Here is a 25,404-nt window from a genome sequence, read left to right as displayed (position 1 = left end):
AAAATTCTCGTAGCTAGCTCTTTATGTTCATTTTGCGGACGTCTTACGCGTGATGTTGCGACTCCCTCCATGACTAAAATTTAGCCCTCACTTTTGCAAAATCTCGAGCGCCCCCATGCGACCGATGTTAAAAATTCATGCGTTTCTGACAACTCGAAACCGACGTAATATAAAGCAGATTTATTCAATATGGAAGACTATCTTTGGTGAATTTCAGGTCAGTTAATGTCAAAAAACTGTGAAAAGCAAAATGCTGCAAAAGATAATTTCTTTCTCTCAATACAGACTCAGAGAACTGTTTGACAGTCCCAATAATCTGCATTACATTACCAGTACAGATAATATTTAGATTAAACCATTTAGACTCCATATACATTTTAATGGTGGAAAAAGCTTATTTCAAAATTACATGAAAGAATACACATTTTTATTCAGTATAATGTGCTGTCACATTTTGCTGTTAGAAGGAAAATTTAAAATTTTCACTTGACTGACATACACAGGGTAAGGCTAGTACCAATATGACATTTATACAGATTGTATTGCAGTGATCAACATTCATCTTGTAAGGCTTACTTGAACATTGGCACTGTCACACACAGTTCATTCATGTCAGTGAAATAAATGACTCCCTATGTCAGTGTTTAAAAGTGAATCAGACAGCTTAGTTCCATAAAGATAAGTTCAGACTTAATATTTCTGAAGGTTTTTTGAAATAAAATCCTATATCATTACAAAATAGTTATTTATCAGTTCATCACTGTGAGCATAGTACTTGTGAGTTGGCAGCACATTTACAAATCATAAAATAAATTAGTTGGAGTAATTTCATTTTTAATATCACTACATAGCTTTAATATATGTACTTGTTGTCTATTTGTCACTGAGATCCTGAACACAGTAGATATCGTGTCGTTTCTGCTGCTGTACAGGAATCTGTTGTCTGACTTCACTCTGATAATTCAGGTCAATCTCTGCGTAGACAATTTTCTCTTCATGGTCCGTTGTCGCAATCACTTCACCCCTGTAAGCACAGAGTTTGTATATGAGAGATGGATGAGTAAAAAGAGACAATGTGTATATGTCCATATGTGTAAATGAGAGAGAGAGAGAGAGAGAGAGAGAGAGAGAGAGAGAGCAAGATATGCCTGAACAAAATATGGTTTTGTGCACCACAGAGTGAAACACCGGGCAAGTCTGCAGCAATGCCAGGACAGTGATGACTTGTGAAGATGGAATTATATTTTCTCTGTTTGGGGAAGTGAAATGCCATGCTTACTTTGAATGAAACCTACAGCATAGAGATTGAGGCAGCAAAATGGTGGACAGCAATATACATTATGAACTTGGAGAACTCGTATAACTATTTCACATCAAAGTGATGAATCAGAAAGTAGGGCTAGTGGCTTAAACCAATCCCTACAATCTCTTGTTGTATAAACACGACATGTATGACTTCACAAAGACAACTATGTCGACTGGCGGTGTGCATATCAATTTCCAACTCTGTCTGCATCATTGAAATTTGCTGATCACATGATTGAACTTGACTGTAACTGACTCTGCCTGTGTGAATACATTTATGATTGATTTTCATCCAGTTTGGCATGCTCAAATTGTCACAATCTTGTTGAAATGAATGCTTCCTTCTTACAGTAATGCATTAATATTTAGGAAAAAAATAAAATATGAATGTACTTCTAAATAAATGGTGGTTGATAAAATGACTGTAACAGAAATTGGACAAGGTTAAAGGTTACCATGGATTGACGACAGTACTGTGACCCCAGGCTACGTAGGAGGCCTTGTCATCCCTGGCTGGTGACACTGTTGCTACGTAAACTTGGTTGTCAAGTGCTCTGCCATAGTAACAAAGAAATACACAGAATTAATGCACTGATTGGTAGGGATGAAGTTTTCAATGCAAATTATGCCATAATGTCTTGCATGACACACATAATTTGGAAAGATAAGTAAAGTGAATGTATCTGTACATAACTGCAAGAAAATTTGCCACAAAGACAGAAAAAGTTTCACGACATTTTAAGATTTACATGTCTGGTATGAACTCTGAATTGCCATATCAACCACTGACTGTTCTGTATTATCTTTTTTACAACTGCTGTTAGTCTGTTATTGTTGTATCCACTGTATCAAGAAAACGGCATGATAACGGTAGCTTTTTGTGAGACTATACATGTAAAACATTTGAGCCTGTGCATTTTTACAAGGCAGCTGCTCTAGGTTGATATACAACAACAACCCTGGCAACTCCAGTTATTACAGTGTGAGCTCTGAAGACCATTGATGATTCTGGATTATTTTTTTAGTAATGTCTTCTATAATCACTGTATCTATAAAACCAAGAAGACTGCACGGCTTACAGAAGCATTCTGTGAGATTCTCACATCTTACACGGCAGGTACTCTAGGTTGACAGACAACAAGCTGCCAGAGTTCTTACCTGGCTCTCTGTAAGAGTTCCCAGTGTGCTGGACCTGTCGTCATGTTGAATGCTCCAGGGTAGACCAGCAGACCACAACCTAAACATTCCAGATAAACACACTGTAATTTTACTGCTGTAAACTGAAGGAGGCACTAATTTTAATATGGCTGATTCTAACGTATGATATATTTCTATCAATAAAATGCCAGTAGCTGTTATTTTTGATGATTTTTTCGCTGTTTCTGTTTTGTATGTCAATTGCAAGTTCTTGTCCTACTCTCTAAAGCATAATGGAACACCTTCTATTGAGTTCATCAATACCAAGTCTATACTGGTACATGTAAGATGCACTGTTATTGTTTACACTTGAATTCTCATCCGGACCAGAGTTCACTTGTCAAGATTAAAAATGTAATCTGTCTTTGTACTGGCTGAGTTGAGTAGCGGAATACTATATTTCTCATTATGCTTTGGGGAGAGGATCAATAAGTGGAACTTGATATTAGAAACAAAAGCGGTGAAAAAAATCATCAAAAGTTACAGCTATTGAAAGTTTGCGCTTGTATGTATATATGTGTGAGGTGTTTTTACTAAACTCTTTGAACTTGTACCATATTTCATCACCATATGACTAAAGAGATGGAACTGTACTGGTTTGATAAATACTATGTGAAAGACATGTACCTGGCTCTATCCACAAAACTACAATTATAGATGAAGGAGAAAAAATATTTTCTGTTTGCAATGGTCCACAAAGATGGGCAGACTCCTTGATATCATTTCAGTTTGGTGAAAGTCAAAAAAACAACCCTGGCAAAGTGCTAAATTTTGTAACTGAATGTATGATGGCTACTGACACTATCGACGGTATTGAAGCAAACATGTATTCACATTTTGGACAACCGCAATTAGAGTAGAATTACTGTCTTTGTGTATCTATAGTTATTGTGCTACATGTTTAAAGTGCTTTGTTACACAAATTTATTGAATTCTATCACCACTTTGCTTTACTTACCTTTCTTGCAGTAAATCTGAGAAAGTTCAGCAAATCTCATGTCGTAACAGATTGCAACACCAAACTTACAGAATCCTGGTGAAAGAAAAGGAACAATGAACAAAGTACAAGTTTTGAAAAATGTTATAGCATTCAATTTTCTAATTCTAGCTGTATCAATGAGGAACTACCAGTTGGGAGAAGATGGAAGGTGACTTAGTAATTATTCAAACAAACTATATGAATTGTTTCTGTATTAAAATTTTATGCTAATTATTCACTATCAATGAGGAATATCAATATCTTTCAAATAATACACTGTATAGGAATTGCAGTGAGGGTTGAACACATAGGTAGCATATTATGATAACAAAATAATAATTTGTATTACAATTTAATTGGATTACTTCAACCATTTGAATGTGTTCTACTTTCAACACACACTGTACTTCACATAAAATGTACAATGCCACATTCTCTTGCAGTGTGTCGTGTTATGGAAATTCTGTCTATCGATCACTGAAGACACAATCACGTACATTTACATTCATGATCACCTATTACCCGTAGTATTTATTGCAATACCAGTGCCAGTGACTGCAAGTGACATTATGACACTGATTTGAAAATTCCAAAGGTGTATAATGAAGATTTGACTACCTGTGTCAATGACAGCCAGGGAGTTGCCGGCTGACAGGGCATCTGATTCCTTGAATGTGATTTTACCCGGCACATCAATGTCAAATAAATGAATCTGTAAAGTAGAAAGATTAAAAGAGCTTTAATCTGAATAGAAAGTGAGTAATACCTCTCGTCATGAAACTTAGAAACTCAACAAATGAAGGCAAATGGCAAACTATCAGCTATGCATGAAGGAAGAACTTTGTTTTAATGAGATGATTGCACAAGAAGACAGTAAAGGAAAACCATTATAAACACAGCCTCAAACAAGCAATGCAATGCCAAATCTTTATCTTTGTGAAAAATAGTGATATAAAAATGCAAATATAGACAACAACAGTTGTTGCACATCTGATTGAAAGGTCATTGATTATGAGAAATATAATTGTGAGATATTGCTCATCCAAACCTCACAGATTGTATGCATTATGGAAACCTGAGATTGTAACAGATTTTTCCTTCAAAGTTTTTTTTCTTCCATTACCACTAAGATCTTTCTTGCATTTTCAGACTACACTGAGGTACCGTAGATGGGTTATTACCTTTCTGAACTTTGCAATCATGGTCCCCTTTGGATCATACACTGTACATGTGTTGTACAGCTTTCCGTTGTCTTCCTCTGGAATAGACCCTAAAAATGGAATACATTAGACTGTGTTGTTATACCTAATACCTTTACAATGTTGTATCCTCCACAATCAATAAATATCAGTTATAATTCAATCATATAGACCATTTTCCAGCGCAAACTGGAAGTTCTGATTTAGAGCTCTCTGAAGAACATTTCCCAGCACTGCATGGGGGTATAATATAGGGGTTGGTACATGAACACAGATATGGCGATGACCCATAATGCCATTGTCCTAAAAGAAGACAATGTTCCTGGAGCAAAACTTATGTATAATAATCCCTCTGAAGCTACAGTAGTCAAACTTTATATTATAGGCATTCACTCTCATGTAGAAGAGTAGCCCTACGTATGATGCTGTGTGTTCCCTGCATTATATGGTCTCCCACCACAGCCCTGCTGACTGCCATAGACTAAACCGGTGACATGCGGTCCCAATTTGGACTGCTCTCGAAAGACTACTTTTCTTACTACTTTTGGCTGAAATCAACTCGATTCCGATCTATGCCTACTTGAGTAACTCAACCTCTCACAGACTGCAAAAAAAATTTGCTCTCGTGACGTCCCAAGCCATTAGTTTGCTAGCGATGCACAGTCAAGGGTCCAGTGTGGCCGGCCATATCTTGCATGAATATGTCTAATGTTCTAATGTGCTTCAAGTTTAACCTGTTTGGAACTCTATGAGGATGATGACAACACACCATACAAGGATTTGTTTGGTAATACATACCTCCAATTAGGAAGATTTCATTTTCTTTTGCTGCATTAGACAAAACTTCTGTTGATTGGCCGGGAATTTTCTCGGCATACTCTGGAAAATATTTTGTTCCATAGGGACTGTTGAAACACTCCTGTGGAAGAAAAATAAATTTATAATTTTTTTGTGATAAATTGTAATTTCAGAGTGTAAAAAAAATAATAATTTGATCATTTAATCAAAATGAAAACTCCAGAAATATTAGAGTCAGTACAGTTGGAAAGACTGTGGTTGAAAAGAAAGAATTGGAGAAAATACTGTGCAGTTGGTTAAATTTCTTAGGTCAATGTTCAAATGATCCTTACTGGCAGGGAGACAATTTTGGCACCACCTTTGGCAGCATCACTGATCAGCTTTGAAGCCCTGGTTAAATTCTCAACTTTGTTTGCAGTGACAGCGAGTTGTATCAGTGCAATCCTGAAGGCTGTGGAAGAAATTAAAATGACAGTGATTCTTTGCATAAAATAATTATCATGAGCTAAAATTTGGGTTAAATTTTTGACTGTGTATGATTTTGGAATAATTGCAATCCACACCTGCTCTCCTTTTAAAAAAGCCACAGATGTAAGAAAAGACGATCAAATTTTAATGTTGGAATGTGGCTGTGACATGTGTCATTATCAAAAACAGCAACAATGGTTTGGGATTATGTTGTTGTTTATCATGCTCTTTAAAAGGATACAGTTGTCAGAATTGCGCTCAAAGGTCGTATGGAACCCACATGACCAATGTAAACACTGTATCCAAGGTACGATGTGATTGATGAAAGTTAAAACATGTCTGTCATAATCTACATCGTATAATTTAAATGTTGCAGCTATGATGATGAGGTGCATGTATAGATATTGTGCACGAAATACATTATTTGTAAACAAGAAACTTGCAAAGGTGCATTTCCAACAACGGTTTCCCTGTAATGAAGAGTTATAACAAACGAAACAGGCAAAACACAGACACAATATGAAAACCTTGACTACAACCTCTTTTTATGATTCTGATTAAAACTATATGCTGAAATGCTTTGAACATAGAGGTGATACACTAGACTACCAATCTGGTCAAAACCAGACGAAGAAATGGAGATGCCTTTCCTGTTTTGCTGTTCTCACTTTCTGACAGCCACGAGACATCTATCAGCCAATGAGAACAGACAAGAACATGGAAAGGTGCAGGTCTACACATCACTATACTACCGGTACATCAGATTTTACTCGGATTAATGCTGCTTCCATGCTTTGAGCATCAGTAGGGAGGTAGTAGATGTACGTCCATGCTTTGAGCAAGGAGGGAAACATGCAGGAGTATATTTTACGCTACTTCCAAGCTTTGAGATGTATCGATACTGCATCTGGGTTGAGCATCCTTTCTGCTCTGCTACACTTAGAAAATCACGGAACATGTGTTAAGGTAGAACGCGCCTCGGGGACAGATAATGGACTTTCAAATTTCTACAGTTTTTTCCTTATCTACCACTTGTGGTGCTCATTTTAAAGCTCTATGAGAAAGAAAAACTTTGATTGGCTTAGTTTTTTTGAAAATCCAATTTTTTCCCCCATAGAGTTAACACAGGAATGGTGTCCATTTTGAATTTCAAATATCACAAAATGTTGGGTAATTTGTTTTGCTACTTCCAAACTTTGCACAGTGACCCCAATTTTTATTGTTGCTTTGGTATGAGAATGGTTGAAAGTTTCATTGAGGAAAAATTTTGGCCAAAGTTTAAGTCTTTCACTTTTGAGGTGCATACTACCTTAATTATATTGACTATCACAGTCTACAGCATGTCCAATACAGTATAAGCTGTACTGGTGGTTTTCTTACGGATTTTCTGTCTCAGACTGTGCTGTGTTTGGTGCTAAAAGTCATTGAAGTCACAATCGGCATAAGGCAGAAACCCTGTCAGAAAACCACCAACACATGATCTGGACCAACAGCTATAGTCGCTATTGCAGCAGTACAATAACTTGAGGTTTTACCATGGGTTGTGTCCCCCCCTCCACCCAACAAACCCTGGCAAAACCTCAAGCTACTATACTGCAGCATAAGTTGAATGCATATACTCTACAGATCACAGCACACCAAGTAACGTATCAGCATTGAGCTTCCATACATCACGGTTACTCTACAGTAACCGTGCATACATGAGCAAAGATTTTTGGCAGGTACCTATAGTTTGCATGGCAGGGCTGTACCGAGGCTAGGGAGGCACCTTGCAAATTGCATGAGTACATTTTATTTTCGCTTAACAGCACAACATTTATCTTATGTGGAACCATAGACCGTTTTTCTCGAGGGCCTATGGTGGAACTTATTTCTAGATACTATATTTTGACTTGTCACATCTTATGCTCACACCAATTACCTGAATGAAGAGGGGCTCAAAGGAGGAATATCCTGTAACAAACCAGTTGCGTAGGCATTGACTGCACTGACATGCCTCAGTGGGTGGGGGTGGGGGACCTGAGTGACCCCGCAGACAATAGCGGGATTATGACTCGGGTCTACCCCTCTACTGTCTATGTTGCTGCAGTTCCGTAGATCACAACTTTAACATCGCAGGGGGTGTTGACTACGGAACTGCAGCAACTGTAGCTGCAAAATTGTAGCGCTACGGTGAGGCGGTCGGTGATTTTTGGTTTTTGCAACTTCGCTCACCAGTAGCGCTACAATGCCGTTGGCCCTGGGGAGTATAAAATAAGCCCATCCCACTGGACTAGGCGTGATGATGTGAAATGCTACATATTTACTGCATTTGGTCGTACTGATTTATCACTACTGAAGACTCAACACTATACTACACTATGTCGTTTATGCGGTTTGGAATTTGTTCAAACACGTTGATCGCTTTCCGAAAACATTTCTGGGAGCATCAGATCCATTAACAACTTTCGGTAATGGCGGCTCCCAGAAATACGGATGCCCCACGCTCAATATTAATGGAACGCGATCGACGTGTTTGAACGAATTCCAAACCACATAAACGACAAAGTTAAGTCATGGAGGTACCGCCATGGTTAAGTGTAGTATAGTGCTTTATAGTCTTCAGTAGTGATAAATCGGTACGACCAAATGCAGTAAATATGTAGCATTTCACATCAACACGCCTAGTCCAGTGGGGTGCGCTTATTTTATATTCCCAAGGGCCATCGGCCTTGTAGCGCTACTGGTGAGCGAAGTCGCAAAAACCAAAAATTCACCGACCGCCTCACCGTAGCGCTACAATTTTGCAGCTACAGCAATTAGGTGTGAGTGTGTGGCAGGCGGGGGGGGGGGGGGGGGAAGCTAGTATACTTTCTGTGGTCACATTGACAGTACATGGGCTTCTTGCTGCAGTGTAGTGTAGCTCGGTGTTTTGTAGTCTAACCCACAACCCAGGCAAAACCACAGGTTATCGTAACCTAGCCTAGATTCTATTTGTCGCTTGCCTCCGTACCTCCGACGCACTCCCGGAGGTACGGAGGCAAGCGGACAAATAGAATCTAGGCTATCGTAACCTTGCTTGGATAGTCCTACTACCTCCATGGATAGTCGTTAGAGGCGGGCGGCCGCAGGTCGCCGTCTTTTTTCTCCAAGTAAAACGGCGACCTGCGGCCGCCCGCCTCGAACGACTATCCAAGCAATGTTACGATAACCTGTGGGCTGTTGCTGCAAACAAGCTTCGTGAAGCAACGAGTCAAGCGCTCGTACGGTGCTCTTCTCAACCTCATCGAAATCTCGCCTGGGACGAGAAATTAACTCTTATTTTGCACAACTGGCCCTACGAGTACTCTGTAGCACAGGACTGTGTCTGTAGGTATTGCATCCTATTTAAAATTTGAGATAATCAAATATGCAATGAGAAACTAAAAACAAACAGAACCATTTCCGGAACAGCAACTCACCAGACGCCATTTTTGTAGTCAGCTGATCGAATACTGGTCACATGACCAAGGGATTCCCTCCAAAATGACGTCACACAACACGATGCGCGAAAATTGAATTAGTGTGAATGACCAGCCAGTTAGTGATTGCAAGTTTGAAAGGTTGTAGGTGTTCTCGGAAATTTTAAATTGGCGAGACGGACGATTACTGATCTTAAGTCACTAACGCAGATGTCGCAACCGTCCGTCGACGAAGCAAAGCGCCGTTTCGGATGGATTCGTAGCATTTAGCAGCGATTACGGACTGGTCGAAGAACACCGGAAGTGCCTTGTTCAACTCGTTTCCAGTCGGCTTTTCAAGTTCATTGTGCAATCGAGTCGATTGTTTCGAGTTGTTGAACGGTATACTGCATTTCTATAGTTTCTAACCGGTAGTAATTTATTATGAGTGAAGTGACGGCGTTTGTTGAGGGCTGGGATTTTGTCCAGACTCTCGGTGAAGGAGCGTATGGCGAGTAAGTATGGAACGAAATGCTTTGTATCTTTTGACTCACAAATTAATTAATTTAATTTTGACTCACAAAAGTAATTTGGTGAATTCACCAAATAACAATGGATTTGTCGCTTTAGGTCAATCTTGACGGGTGCAGCTAGCTGGCAGGGTACGCTTACCCATTTCCGGACACCTGGTACCACCACTATTTCGTGGTTCAAGATGACCCCATTGCCTTTGTCATTTTCGATATATTCCTTGAACCTGGTAAATTTCATAGTTACCTTGAATGATAATGATTATTGGACCTGATTTGATGTCTATTATCAGTCACGTTGTGATCTTGGTTTCATTTTTGTTATCGGATGGCTCAAGAATGATTTTACATCATCTGCCGAAGCTCTTAAACATCAATAACAGAGTTCTAAAAGGGTAGAGGATAATTTTTGTTGTGAAAGAAACAGTGACATGATAACCTACTGAACTCGTACATTGCACAGGAGGTTCATCAATGCTTGTTGTACGCGCAGCAAAGTCAATTTGCTTTGCCTGTTTGCTCCAACCTGGAAGACCAAAACTCTGTTTATTGTTTAGTATTAACAGGGACATGGTCCGTTACTAATACTAATACTACCTGCATATATGAGCATTACAATTTTTGGTAATAATTCTAGTCGAACACTCTTTGAATGGTTTGTTTTTGCCAATGTGCCTTATTAGAATGGAGTAACCAAATTTGCTTCGGTAGGATTCCAGAAGCCCCATAAGTAAACAAAGTCGTTCACACCTCAGTCTCGGAGCCCGCATGACATCATTTCAAACAAAGCTATTATCATTGACAGTGGAGGGGATTATCAACGTTGTAGGTCACAGCATAGATCTTCGAGAAAATGTTTTCTTGAGGGTCTATGGTCGCATGCACGTGCACTAGTCATTAGTGACCAGGTTGTGATCATCAGTTGTAAGACAACGTCAGCAGTGCAAGCACAATGGTACAACCATGGAGCTACCAAAAGAGTAGCTCCACGGTACAACTAATACCATAGTAGTTGTATTCTTGTGAAGTAATTAATGTATTTCATTTATATTCTGTCCAGACATGGATGTGAAAAAATATGTCCATGGTCGAGGGACTGGACTGTCATTTCATTAATGATTTGCTTTGAAAGGAGGTGATAATAGATTTAATTCACATTAGGACTATTGGTATTGAAAACCTTTCCCTCATTGACTTGTCGTCATGTCAACTTTTTCAGAGTTAAACTAGCTGTCAATCAAACAACTCAGGAGGCTGTTGCTGTGAAGATACTAGATTTACAAAAAGTGGGTCAGAACTACGACAATATCAGAAAAGAGGTAGGTATTGAGGTATTTATCAGAGTTGGTCAGAACTATACACCCACCACACACAATTGGTTTCTCCCAAACCTATTGATACTGATGGTGATTGTGGACAAGTGTTTACAGGGAATGTGAATGGACAAGTTTAACTCACGGTGTTGTATAGTATGTCATGGGAAAAACAGAACAACAAATATGTTGTGAGCACAACTCTCTAAAATTCTTTTGTTGAGTCATAATGCTAAAATTGAAGAATAATGATAGAAATGAGGGTTTTGTTGACTTTGATGATTTCAAGTCAACAGTGCATCATCAGTGTTGGCATTGAGTTAGCCGTGCAATCATTCAATTTCATTTGTCAAACAAACAAAACATATTAAGTTGCTGAAGTCATGGATGTAAGTCTATTTTTTACATCCATGCTGAAGTAAAGTGTGATATCTATTTTATGAATTTTCCCCCTCAAGTTTAGAAGTATTCAAGTTGTCTACAAGTCACGTGCCAGTGTGTCCTTTAGCAAAAAATACATTGTCTGCCCTGTATGGAAATTTACCTCATATCACTTTTACCATGGCTCACATGACATGTACAAATTCAAAACATTAGCAAACTGTTAAATTTGACCTACCAGTAGTTTGTCATCCATCCGTTTCATGAATAGCTGGACCTCTTGATGCAGAGATGGATATCATAATGAAAACATTTATATTTGCCATAAGTAAATGAGGAAAAAGTATCTTTTCAACTTATGATTTCGTTATATTCATTTGTCATTTGTCGGTGTCTGCAGTACAGTGCTGTTGATATTCACATTAATAAACAAACAAAAGTATCAATGAATTCAGCATAGCGTTATTTCAGGATTGCAATGGAAGTTGCAAATGTAATGGCAAACATTTAAATTACGGTAAACACAGTTTTTTCAATACTGTCTCTGTTGTTTTCTAGATCTGCATACACCGTATGCTGACAGACAAGGCTATCATTCAGTTCTATGGATCCCGGAAAGAAAACAACCGGCAGTACATCTTTCTGGAATATGCCAGTGGTGGTGAACTGTTTGACAGGATAGGTACGTGAAATGTTTTCTTGTCTGGTGTGAGATACAATTAAGGCATGAATGTAATTGGTATGATCACAATCCCTCCACACAAGGACCGTGGTATGATATGTAGATTTGCAATACTTATTCTGTGTATGTCAATAGTGTAAATAGCTTATAAAACTTTGCCCAGACATCCAAAATAATAGAGAACCAGTACACCAATGCATAGTAGTTGGTGTGACGGTACCTGTGAAATTTAACAGAAAATATCATGTGGCAATTTTGATTGTTATTCCTTAATAATTTTTGATATTTTTGTAGAATGCTAACAGTGAAATACCAGTGCAATAAGTAGCAATGGCTTACTAACTATCAACATTATTCTTTGAGTCAGTCTGTGAATTTCAGGAACTTTCTTTCAGTTAGCTGTCAAACAGTACATGTGATACACAAACTTTTCTTGCATCAAAGTCCTTTCTCAAGGCAGTTGTGTGTAGTCTATAGGGAGGCATCTACATCATGGTCCTCCACAAGGGGATTTTTGAGGGATTGGGCTACGTCACCTCTGAATTTTTTGAGCAATCTATTCATATGTAAATAACCAAGCTAGAGAAAATTTGTCACAACATAGGAATATGCAGATTGTGCATTGTTATGTAAATTGGCCACTTCTCAGATTTTGAGAGCTGTGAAGAACATCCTATGTGTATAAAGTGTGAAAATGGCAACTACTGTATATATATCCTTTAAACTTAAAGCAAACATTTGTTTTTGATTTTACTAGAGATAGTATAAACCTACAATCAACATGATGAAAAATCTTGGCAGACCGTCGTCTCATGAGCCACTCTCATGAGCAGTGTATTATTTTTTTCCTTTGAACTCTCAAAGTGTTTTTACATATTCTATCCACAGAGCCTGATGTTGGAATGCCAGAGACGATGGCCCATAAATTCTTTACTCAACTTATTGATGGTGTAGATTATTTACATTGCAAAGGTGTGACACACAGGGATCTCAAACCAGAAAACTTACTGCTGGATGAGTTAGGTAAGGCCAAGACTTGATTCAAGTTGGTGAATTTCTAAAAATTAAAATAATTTGTACTAGTTTCTCTTGTATCTCTCCTATTTCATACAAACCTATTTGGAATTTGGCAGCCCATGTCAGGTCATGTTTTCCCAGTGATTGAACAAGTTACCTTTGAGTCTCATACACATCAGTGAGTCAGTTTTTTCCAGATTCAGAGAGAAACTCCATTGTATAGCGTTCACTCCACTCATTGCTTTCATTCCACTCATATGTTTCATATGAAAAAGAACACAAATCATCGCTTGTACCCCGCTCAAACCACAGGGCCGCATAAGTCAATATTACAGCGTTTTTCTTTCTTTTTCAATGTTACAAATAATCCAACTGAAAAGCACAACACTTGTGTAGCTGTCTTTTGTGTAGCGTGTATTGGCATGTATAGTTAGTCCTCGTAAATGCGACCTTTAGTTCCGTGACCTCTAGGCCCGGCTCTGGCCATGCCTAATTCCTGCCCTGCCCTCACTATGCTTACTGTACTTATTTCCCAAGGGAAGCAGCTCTTCGCCAAGCCAAGACCATCAGCGCCGCTAAGTACCTGGTTACTTAAAATGCATCATAAATATTCATATATTTATGTGGGCGAGTCTGCATTAATGAGCGTCAAAAAGCACCAGGGCTACCGGCGACCTCAAGCATGGAGCAACATGTTACAGCTCTGGCGACTGTTGTTTTTCGCAAAAACGCAGAGTAAAGAAAGTAAAGTATTCACTGCGTTGTACGCGCGATCGAGCAAACATCGTAGAAGCCGTCGACGGCTCACGGGAAAATGGTCGAAAATACGTGTTCTTATCTTCAAGAAAGTTAGCAGGCGTACAGAATGAGTCTCAATCGATCAATTCGACCAGAAAAAAATAATTACGATTTCAAAATCGTCGATTTATTAGGAAATTAAAACTGCCGAAATAATTTAGTGGTCGAATCAATTGGAACGACGAGGATGAAATTTACGCGAGACATGTTTGCCATGTTGAGACTGCTTCAAAGCATGGACTGTGAAATTTTGTGAGGTCGACAAATTAGGTAACAAAAAACCTCAAACGCACCTGGGTGTCACATCAAAATCAAAGTGGCCGCGATTACAGACGGAGCGATCTGTGACACTGCCACCGGCCGCTCGACGGACGACGCGTAAGTTGACATCGTGTGCCAGCCCTTGGAAATATATTGTAACTCCCTGACAGGCAGATGAGATAGTCTAATGGCGTTTGATGCATTGAAAGTTTGTAAAAATAATAAAAAATGACATCACCGATCATAAGAAACGTGGTGTTGAAGATAATATTTTTTAAGAGAAGACTATGGCGACCATATTTCTGTAAGTATTGTCTAACTTTGGAAAACCAATATCTGAAGATTTACTTCAACCACCACTTTTATATTTATTCTACTCTTATTATAAGATTAGTCAAATTTCTGGAAAGTAGGTGTACATTTTCGATGTCTGTGTATCGTCTATACCGAAGTCATATCCGAAACAGTATATTCAGATCGCGACAGCGTAGACCTCTCTCTCCCTCTCTCTCTCCGGCATTGCGATATTTTATACTGTCGACATTTATATATAAGTCTGAAGTTTCAGGTCACTGCTCAATGCAAGTAGTTGGTGTCAATTTTCCGTATCCGGCATGGTCTCTATCGTCACTCAAATCGTTAGTTTTTTCCTGTTATATTCGATATCAGACTCAAAACACAACGTGAACAATGCTGATAATATATTGCATATTTCGTATCGAAAACCGGTAAAGTTCGTAACTGGTGATATGTCGCGGCCTGGAGAAAGTTCATCACCATCGATCGAATGTCCGTGACGCTTTTTCTGCCAAATAGACATATTGACATAAGACATATTGCACAGGGAACTTCGCGGTATGGCAATTATATGAATTTTACCGTGAAGAAAATCTGTGAATTTAAACTGGCCGTAAAACCAACAGTAAACATGGCGGAGCAATAATACCGACTTCAGAGACTTCGATTTTATTTTCATTGCGATCGCTGGTGAGAGCGAGTCGTCCGGTCGAATTTTTTCCCGCTGGCTATTTGGCTTTGAATTTCAATTGCCCTCATGTGCTAAAAACAAGATGGGCGTTCTCTGTGAATCAATAAGTCTTTTGAATATGAAAAAATCGGACATCTGAACCTCAACTCGCAGCTTGAAAGTTGTTCTCCGAATCGGGACAGGGACATCGGTGAGGCCGGATTTCACGTAATAGCTATGGAAACCGACGGCTCGTTCGGTGTAAGAAAGCATGCGATGTACGTCTACGTTATTTTTACTGGTTTTGAGAACTTCTAAAATAACTTGTAATCTGTATATCTTCGCACATCGAACCGATATTGTATACCTATCACCGTCGAAGTTTATGTCTATCACTGTAGAGTTCTTTTTATCCAAAACACATATCCAGAAGAGTCCCACAGAGCAGTCAAATGAAATTGCTTCAAACGAATGAAATTGCACGAAAGAATGAAAATCAACAGCACACCATGGACGTGATTTAAAACAATAGCGCTTGTGAATAGGACTATTCTATTTGAGTAACGGGGATGGAAAGTACAGAACTGTAAAAGTATTGGAAAAACGTGCTGTTTTTCACGCAATTTTAGCAACTGTAACGACCCTTTATTCTTTACTAATACCTTTCCATAATTGAATTAAACTAGGTTTAGGGCTTATACACACAGTGTACACTGATGTACAGAACTTTAAAAAAATACTCTGCTGGGAACGAGCAGGGGTTTGCACCAGAATGGGCGCAGTAAAACAATGGGCACGTCCATAGGTTCAAGGACTTTCACGGGGAGACACGGTGCGGTGGCAAAGAGTGTAGTGTCGTAAAATTGCTTAGACTAGTTTTAAGCACATACAATATCTGGTCATAGGTGTACTGCTACCTGTGAATCGAAACGACAAGTGTAGGCCTATAGCTTCGAAATTTTATGGGAGAGACACCACAACTGAGACCGACAGTAGCACAACAAACTATTCCGAATTATGCGTCCGTGTTTAATACAGACATCTCTGTAGGTAATTCTGGTTTCTCAATCGAAATGAATCAAAAGTCCGACATTGACAACATTGACATGAAATATGTCCGAAAACTTTTGTTTTATTCAACCAACTGATTCATCTACTTTGATATCCCTAAGTTACATGTAAACAGTCCGGAAAGACTGACATCGATGTCTCCCGGGCCCCCATGCATACAGTATGGCCGTACGAGTTCAAATAGTTCAGTGTTATACATTTTCTTGTCCTTCTCTTTCTTTCTGAGCCAGTGTCATTATTGTGAACACGGCTAATAAATAAATAATATTTCTTCACCGTTTTGCAAAATATCTCGTCAACCGGGCGCATGGGCAACGTCTTTGTACGTTGGTCAAAACTAATGACACTGTAGGTCAGGATATAACATCGGTCAAAGTAAGATTGAATATAAAGGAAGACGAAAATGCTTTCATCGATTGACAAAAATGAGAAGGAACGTCAGTCAGTAAATATCAATCCATAAAGGGGAGATCGAGACTGCCATCCCCCATGATTAATCAACTGGGAACAAAATATATATTTCGATTGACAGACTTACACAACCAGAGACAGCATTTTATTCAGCTTTAAAATAAGTCACTGCCTTTCCTATAATAACACCCCGTTTGCGTTTCGATCTACTCTGCTCTGTCCCCAATCGGTATGGTGTTAGGTGATAACGCAATCTCGACTGGCTTTTTAACCTCCCAGCGATAAAATGGGAACAAAATAGGCATAACAAACTTTAATACCTGTTGCTGTACCACTTAGGTGATCTGCCGGCTGTGTCGCGTACGGGCCATGTGCAACACATCGTGTTTGTAAATATGTTAATTTCCTGTTTATTTCTTGCATAAGGCACGCCTCACCACTCTTGAACGAGCCGTCACTCACCAGATTACGTCCTCATTATAAAGTATAATCAAGTTGCCCACACATGTACTTTACGGCGCACATGGGTCGCTTCGGACATGGTGCTGACAGCGTCCAATTTTCTTCACATTCTACATTCACGAAGGTTCATTTTTAGACTTTAATGACAATGTCAGATCGGTGTGCCAAAACAACGGCCGTGTCCGAAAAAAAATTACCAAGATTTCATGTTTTCGGAGATTCACCATAACACTGATACTGCGGATATGGCCGGATCTGCCTCCCTTGGGAAATATAGTACAGTAAACACGGCGACGTCTGTACACGTGTCCAGAAGGCATGGCCAGAGGAATTGGCTAGAGGTCACGGAACTAAAGGTCGTATTTACATATGATCACATTCCCCATTGAGGGCGCACTATACATGCCAATACAAGCTACACAAAAGACAGCTACACAAATGTTGTGCTCTTCAGCTTTATTTGTAACATTGAAAAAGAAAGAAAAACGCTGTAATATTGACTTAAATAGCCACTTGTGAGCCCCTGTGCCCCACTCAAACATTTACAAATCACAGACTTGAATCAAGTCTAGGTAAGGCCTCATACTGAAACTTATATTTTATCTTATTTAGGCAGAATGTTAGTAGATAAGTTAAGGATATGACTTGAAACTGTGAAATTTATGTTTTAGGTTCATTAGGCAAGATTTCAGATCAGAATACTAAATAAGCTCAAATTGTTTTTCAATTAGTGAGACTATATTGAAAATTAGAAAACCTTACCTGTATGTAAATTACTAGTACCTTTGGTGATGATCACATGTTTCATCGCCATGGTTTTTTACCAAAACCAACCAGTATTGATGTAGATAGGACCTGTTTGAAGCGCATTGGGGACACAAAGCTTGAAGGCCATTTCTGATCTAAAGTTTGGAACTGAAAATATATAGTTTAATGTGTGAGGTATGATCTGTAAACATTTCAAAATACATTTACAATTCTGAAAATTATCATTTCATATTTTCTTCTGCAGACAACTTGAAGATCACAGACTTTGGTCTTGCTACGGTATTCCGTCACCAGGGCAAAGAGAGACTGCTATCGAGATGCTGTGGGACAAAGCCATATGTAGCACCAGAAGTGTTGACAAGGAAAGACTACCACGCTGAACCGTCAGATATCTGGTCATGTGGTATAATACTGGTTGCTATGCTATCTGGAGGTGAGAGGTCATGACATTTGAACCTTGCTCCGTTCTATACACTGATAGCGCTCCTGTGGTTGGTAGTGGTCTCTATTAAACTGCAAATATAATGGCTGGTGACAGTGGTCTTTAGAATATAGAAACTACTTTTGAAGGGATGTTGACATACAACATTTCAATTAATATGTAGAAATTTTCTGTAACTTTTACTTAACACTTTTTGTCTTTGATTTAGGCGTTAGAACTACCTTATTTGTATTCCATTGTTTCTCAATTTATCCTTATTAAGGTAGAGGTGTATGCATACATGCAATCTGTCTTTGAATTTTCAAACGCATCCAAAGATATGCTGGCGGGAATCTGGTGTCAACATCAAATATCGTTTCATCGCCAGTGTTTTCAGTTTGGCTGATAAGTCTGTATACAGGAAAATGGGGTTGAATGCGGGTAACTATGAAACAGAAAGGTCACACAACCCACATTTTGACCTTTCCCTGACACTGGTTGTTCTGAGTATATTGATTTGCTTTTATTGTTGACAGAGTTGCCATGGGACCAGCCAACCTATGACTGTCAGGAGTTCTGTGATTGGCTGGATAAGAAGATCAACCTTACACCCTGGAGTAAAATTGATACATTCCAGTTAGGTAGGGGAAAAAATGCCCCTCTCCCCCCCCCCCCCCTCTGAAAAAAAAAAGAAAAAAAGAGAAAGATGCATAACAAATTTATAAAGTGTATTAAATAAAAATTGTGGTATAAATGTTATGATATATTTACTGAAATACATGTACGATGACATAACCTTTCATGAATTACCTTATATCTACATTATTTGAGTAATCATACAGTATATTATGTTGCCTCTGCTGAAAACTGCATTTTTATGACTTGTGCACAAATAGGCATTCTAGCATTACCATATCACCACCTTATCAACAAGCTGTCACCTGTTGAGTTGACAGTAATTTATTATTTCCCACTGTAACTCATTTTAGCACATGGCCAGTTCACAATGACTGTTTCACCTACATATACATGCCATAAAAATTGATGATTTAGCCAGCTCTCATTTCAAACCCAAACTCTGTTTGAAACAGGCTAGATCACAGGAACATTTCACAAAATCATGACAATATAACATTTCTCACAAAAAATAAAAATTGCATTTCAGTGAATTTCAGTTTATTCTCCTTTCTAATTGCACTATTGTGAGTTGTAACCACAGGGCACAACATCTTGCGACTAAATGACTGTTTTATCCTACTATAATTTCTAGCTTTACTGCAGAAGATCCTACACCAGACTGCTTCCAAGAGACACACCATTGTAAACATCAGGAGAGATAAGTGGTATAACAAGACATTCCACAAATCCAAAGGTAACCCTTCAAAGTTTTCACAAAACACTATCAGAGTTTCTACACATTTCTACTCCATTCCGAATCAATAATTGAGATATCTCTGACAGACTTGCTTGTGATGGAAAAGTATCCAATTCAAATACTTGTAGAGATGTGAATAATGCTAGTACTGGAAGTTTTGATATAAATCACAGACTTTCATGATTAAAACCACATTTTGATGATCCCTTATCAGACTGATAATCTAACTCTCCATTCTCAGATTAAAAACATACAATGTTATTCCATTTGTTTCAGGCTTAACAAGGAATCTTTCCGGGTCATGCCATGATTCTCCCGATGGGAAACCTGTGAAACGGATCTGCTCAGGGAATGACTTGTCACCGACGTCGTCTTTCAGTCGGTAAGATTTTGAAGAGCTAAAAATTGCCTCGTTGAATGTAGACAAAGTTATCAAACCTTTAACAAAATAAAAATAGATTAAGCGCATTGGACTAGTGGTACAAAGTTACACAGCACAACTTGCAAGCATCCTTTGTTAAAGAAACACTCTCATGGAAATACTGACCAACAGTAGCATCTTATACAGACAAGAGTATGTGTGAACAAAGAAATGATATTGAGGACTGACATCACCATGTTTTACCTTTGGCCAGTCAAGAGGGTGTTGCTCTTGTCTCTGAAATAATAAATTGTAGAGTAGTGCTCTGTGAGGATCAAGAATTATGACTTCCATCAGTACAGGTCTGAAGACCACCAATTACTGAGTGGATTTGCTCATCTAATTATTACTAAATCTATCTTTTGTGAAAACAACATGATATTATGATATTGCAGCAACACTTTAAATACTTTGCCAGAACTAAACTGTATAATACCGTTAGAACAATTCAACATTATCTATGTAGATACGTTTGTACATATTCACAATGGAAGACACCCTCAGACTATAGCTTCTAGTTTCTACTATTAAAAGATTATTATGGACTCAGTAAACTTCAGGTGTGCCAATATTCTTTTTCTTTCCTATTGCAGTGATGAAGGCAGCCTTGGTAGGATATCTAGCTCACAGCCAGCATTGACTACACACTGTAGCAACCAATCTGCAGAGAATGCATCATCCATTGATGACCTGGTGCACGGTGTTAGCTTCTCTCAGCCAGTACATATGGATGACATGCTTGTCAGCAGCCAGTTACAGTGCACCCCGGGTAGTTCTCAGGTAAGTCATGTGACAATCACATGGTGTTGGCGAATCTGCATGTCTGCCATCAATTACATTGCACTCTTGGGAGTTCTCAGGTAAGTCATGTGACAATCACATGGTGTAGGCAAATCTGTACATATGGATAACATGCTTGTCAGCAGCCAATTGCAATGCCCTTTGCATTCTCGGGTACCATATGTCATGTGACAATCACGTGATGTCAGTAAGCTTGTTAAAATTTATCACTGAAAACCAAGTGATTGCTTCCAACAGACTATACTCCCACACTACATCGGTGATGGCTGCTAGTGTAGAGTATTATGTGCAAAGTTTCTTTTTACACATGGCTAATTACTAGTATACCAGGTTTGACGCTTGTCTGAAAAAAGAGACTTTTCTTTGATTACTGTGAATAGGAAAGTTCAGCATTTCATGCACTTTATTGAGGATGGTAAATGTTTTGCTCTGTTATATCTATTTCTTAACTGATGCAGTAATTTCTTGCCAATTCCTGATCAATAAAAATATAACAGTAACCATGTAAAGCAAATTAGAAAAGTAAATAATGTAATTCTTTTTGAAAAGGTAGATATTTTGAAGGCCACTGACTTTGACCAGTAATTGCTCCCTAAGTTACAGAATGTGCTCTCATCATAATACACAGTACAGTCCAGCCATATTTCCTTGTCATTCGATCACTGATATTTCTGTTTGTGTGCATGCAGTTGATGAAGAGCAACACAGCTTACAAAGAGCATTTACAGGAAATTACTTAGCAGTACCATAGAGTCTTATATTCTGATACTGGATCATGTTGCTCGATGTTTCCCAAAAATGCTTTCTTAATAAATGCTTCACAAGGGATTCAAAGCAGAAAAAGTGATACATACAAAACATGGTGAAGGGGTCAGATTTTGATTTTTGTTTAAGTTACATCAAATATCAGTTCTATGAGTTTTAACCTCATAATTCAGTTTATGCTTTAGCCTTTAACAGCATTCATAAAAGGTTAGAAAAGTATATTCTAAACCAGGAACAGGCAATGAGATTTAGACTCAATTCAATACTGGAGCAAATCAAGTAGGCTTACCAAGTCCATGGAAAGAGGTTCCAACTCATTTCTTTATTTCAATTTCAGACACCGATGCAGCGACTGGTGAAACGTATGACCCGTTTCTTCACCAACCTGTCAGCAGATCAGTCATTTAAAGCTGTTACTAAAGTGTTAGACTCCATGAAGTACAGCTGGAAGAAAAACCCACCCAGACAGGTATGTAGCAAGAACATCACATGGAACAGTGACAAACATCATTGTTAAGTTGCATGCAATGTATGAGAAATAGCTGTACCATTGGCTAAAAAGGATTTTCTTTGATCCATGGAGAGTGGAAATTTAGTAGACAAAGGAAAGTCCTAACTGAACTTCTTGAAAATTCAGAAATAATGCAAGTTAAAAGATTCATTGCTATTGATAAAGATGAGCAGCTTTACACTGCATGGATGAACTCTTATTGAGAAGTCAATGGTGAAGTGATCAATCTCTTTGGATTGAGCAAAGGGTTAATTTGCAAGTATTCCATTTATTATCGATGCGTCCTTTCATAATTCATATTCATACAAAGGCAAACTGAAGAACTTTCAGTTAAAGCTCCATAAGCTGTATCTTTTGGCTATTTTTTTCAGAACTTTTGTTTTGTTGTTTCCCTACACTTTCTGCATTGAATCCCTAAACTGTAATTTAATGCCAAGTATTTAGCATATCAACACAACCTATATGAGTATAATCTATATTGTTATTGTTGAAAATTGTATTCAAGTCCGGACTAGAATTCATTTGTAAACAATAAACAATGATCACTACACACATACAAGCTGTGTTGACAAAAAGAATACTAGAAATTTCAGCATGACAAACGGATTAGGGTCAGACACGGTAGTTGATATACAGAAGCAGAATACTGAAAAACTTACCACAAATTACAGCTTATGTCCCTTTAATAGTCTGTATTAACAGTACATGTATGCTTCCTTTGACAATATTTTTTGTTTTTGTTGAAGATCACAATAACAACCACGGATCGGCGTAAGAATCAGCTGATTTTCAAGGTCAACTTGATTGAAATGGATGACAAAGTCATGGTGGATTTTCGTCTATCGAAGGTGAGTGATTGACTCAGTGCATTTGTGAAAATAGTGGGGACTTATTTTTGGTTTTTCATAACCTTTTGCCGATTATTCACTTGCTTGAATCCTGCGATCCCAGCACTATCGAGATGAAACATTGGATACAAGACCCAAGATACTTTCCACTACCAAATCAGTTTTGGTTATTGATTGATACCCTTGTGAAATGTACAGGGATCCTCTTTGATTTGTCCATGCAATCTTAGCATACTGAAGAAATGATGCAGTGGTTCTCAAACCATGTACCTATACTTTAGCAAAAATACTGACTCAGTACAGGAAAGCTTTTGTTCTTTAGGACACAATGACCAATATAAACTGTGGTTCTGTCACTATCCAGTACCGACTCGGTGTCAATACCGTGTACAAATATTGATCTTTAAACACGTGGATATTCTGCCAATGTGTCAATGCAAAAACATGATACAGTTTTAAGTATTGCTGAAGTTGTCATAGTAATGTCTGTAAATTGGCTGGTAAATATCACAGCAATGCACCCCTGCAGGACTTTTGCATTGGTATCACATTTCAACCATTGCCCCCCTCACCCCGAACAAAGACATTCTCCTGCTCTGATATTTATCTTCTCGTTACTGATTCTTAGAATTTCGATGTTTTTTTCACTGCAGGGCGATGGTTTGGAATTCAAGCGACATTTTCTGAAGATCAAGGCAAAGTGTTCCGATTTTATCAGCAAAACGCCAGTTACCTGGCCTACATAGAGACAGAATTGTCAGGGTTTAAGTGGCTTGAATCAGAATTGATTGAGACTACAGGGTCTAAATCTGCATTGGTTGATATTTAAGACTACCAACCTATTGTTTAGAGCGGTGCTGTTTGATGGATATAGATGAAAAAACATGGAAAATTGGGGGACTATGGATTGAGACAGGGCTAATGTTACCAGCTTGTGCACTTTTTTGTCATGGGGTATTTGAGTACCTTTTGTGAATCAGGTGTTTCTATGACTGGAAATACTCAGGACTAAGTGTGTAGGTGGGTTTACAGTGACACTGTCATATCAGTTGATTGAACAAGTCATTTTATCAATCTTGACACAGTGTTGGTATCCTTGTACTTTTGTGATCATGTCCATTGACAAAGAAAGTTTGAACAAAAATATGATTGTGATTCATGAAGTAAACAGTTTATGATGATTACATAAATTTGGAGATGTGAAAACAGTTTTCATGAAATGTATACAGATATAGGTATTGGTGTCTGCCCTCAGTTATGAACTGTCGTAATCATGCATACAGCAAGTTAACTTTGACCCCATAGGTCAATTTCTACTCTGTACAAACTGACCATGATATCCAATTGTGGGTGTTCACTCAGCCTATACTGTGTTATCTTTGAAAAGGTAAACCTTGCCCTTTGAACTCTTCATGAAAATCTACTTCATACTTTTTGTTTAGTCACTTGTCCTCATTCAATCATGATGAATATTTAAGAAATTCTTTCAAATTCAGAAATTTACTGATCAGATAGCAGTATTTTTTCCCTTTGTTTTCCTGTTATTTTTTTGCAGCAGTGTCTGTAAACAATATATTTTTGTATAATCAGCAGTCAATAAAACCATGATCTGCCAAAAGTCTGCATCGGATGTTTCATAATTTTTGAGAAAATTACTGTGTTGACAGTGACAATGGGTGTTGACAGTGACACTGGGTGTTGACAGTGACATGGGTGTTGACAGTGACAATGGGTGTTGACAGTGACAATGGGTGTTGACAGTGACAATGGTACTCATTGATTCACCATACAGCATAGAACACTTTGTAACTGTCCCATACTGACTGTAGTACAACCTGCATAACATTTGTTTGATTTGTGAAATAGATGTGCATCAGTTACAGCTATGCACGGCAATTTAAAGAGGGTGGTTGTCGGAACTGTGCGTGATATCTATATAGCTACAACATACAAATTTTAAAATATCAGATACAGTATTTACATCAGTCGTATGGGGTCCCTGGCAACTATTGAGCAGAGTTCCGACGACCACGAAGTGTTTGGATTGTGAGGAGATGAAAATTTTGTTGTGTATACAAACACTGCTCTTACAATAATTGGACAAACTGTAATACTGCTACTTTCATTTTTGACACACTGGTCCCTCAAACACCTCAAGCACATCCTGGCGTAGAGGTAGGAAGAGACCTACCTCCATGATCTTGGTAGTGCTGCTGAGGGCTGACAAGGGCAGCTT

General features: G+C 38.4%; 2 protein-coding genes across 3 annotated transcripts; one reads left to right on the top strand and one right to left on the bottom strand.

Moving 5' to 3' along the window:
* Nucleotides 1-358: 358 nt before the first annotated feature.
* Nucleotides 359-9,480, bottom strand: LOC139125351 (omega-amidase NIT2-like). Its single transcript, XM_070691444.1, has 9 exons — nucleotides 9,387-9,480; nucleotides 5,811-5,929; nucleotides 5,479-5,599; nucleotides 4,663-4,751; nucleotides 4,100-4,193; nucleotides 3,461-3,535; nucleotides 2,464-2,542; nucleotides 1,761-1,859; nucleotides 359-1,024 (listed from the first exon to the last, which is right to left on the bottom strand). Exons 1-9 carry the CDS (start codon nucleotides 9,394-9,396, stop codon nucleotides 874-876), a joined length of 837 nt encoding a protein of 278 aa, XP_070547545.1. The 5' UTR covers nucleotides 9,397-9,480; the 3' UTR covers nucleotides 359-873.
* Nucleotides 9,456-24,789, top strand: LOC139125349 (serine/threonine-protein kinase Chk1-like). Of its 2 annotated transcripts, none has more exons than XM_070691442.1 (12): nucleotides 9,456-9,880; nucleotides 11,115-11,214; nucleotides 12,148-12,271; nucleotides 13,160-13,294; nucleotides 18,271-18,459; nucleotides 18,984-19,088; nucleotides 19,718-19,819; nucleotides 20,099-20,204; nucleotides 20,837-21,023; nucleotides 22,147-22,278; nucleotides 23,067-23,168; nucleotides 23,822-24,789. In XM_070691442.1, exons 1-12 carry the CDS (start codon nucleotides 9,810-9,812, stop codon nucleotides 23,912-23,914), a joined length of 1,446 nt encoding a protein of 481 aa, XP_070547543.1. In that variant the 5' UTR covers nucleotides 9,456-9,809; the 3' UTR covers nucleotides 23,915-24,789. The 2 variants fall into 2 exon arrangements, with proteins under 2 accessions (XP_070547543.1, XP_070547544.1); XM_070691443.1 differs by lacking the exon at nucleotides 9,456-9,880 and adding an exon at nucleotides 10,831-10,922.
* Nucleotides 24,790-25,404: the final 615 nt, after the last annotated feature.

This window comes from Ptychodera flava (genome assembly GCF_041260155.1).
Source record: "Ptychodera flava strain L36383 chromosome 3 unlocalized genomic scaffold, AS_Pfla_20210202 Scaffold_25__1_contigs__length_14229661_pilon, whole genome shotgun sequence".
In the NCBI taxonomy this organism is placed as follows: Eukaryota; Metazoa; Hemichordata; class Enteropneusta; family Ptychoderidae; genus Ptychodera; species Ptychodera flava.
This window is presented reverse-complemented; position numbering and strand designations above follow the sequence as displayed.

Coding starts and splice junctions, on each gene's coding strand:
- LOC139125351 (XM_070691444.1), bottom strand. Junction 5,600..5,810: donor CCAAAATTGTCTCCCTGCCA/GTAAGGATCATT, acceptor TTTCTTCCACAG/GAGTGTTTCAACAGTCCCTA. Junction 4,194..4,662: donor TGATTGCAAAGTTCAGAAAG/GTAATAACCCAT, acceptor TCTACTTTACAG/ATTCATTTATTTGACATTGA.
- LOC139125349 (XM_070691442.1), top strand. CDS start 9,810: ATGAGTGAAGTGACGGCGTTTGTTGAGGGCTGGGATTTTGTCCAGACT. Junction 9,881..11,114: donor GGTGAAGGAGCGTATGGCGA/GTAAGTATGGAA, acceptor CAACTTTTTCAG/AGTTAAACTAGCTGTCAATC. Junction 18,460..18,983: donor GGTTGCTATGCTATCTGGAG/GTGAGAGGTCAT, acceptor TATTGTTGACAG/AGTTGCCATGGGACCAGCCA.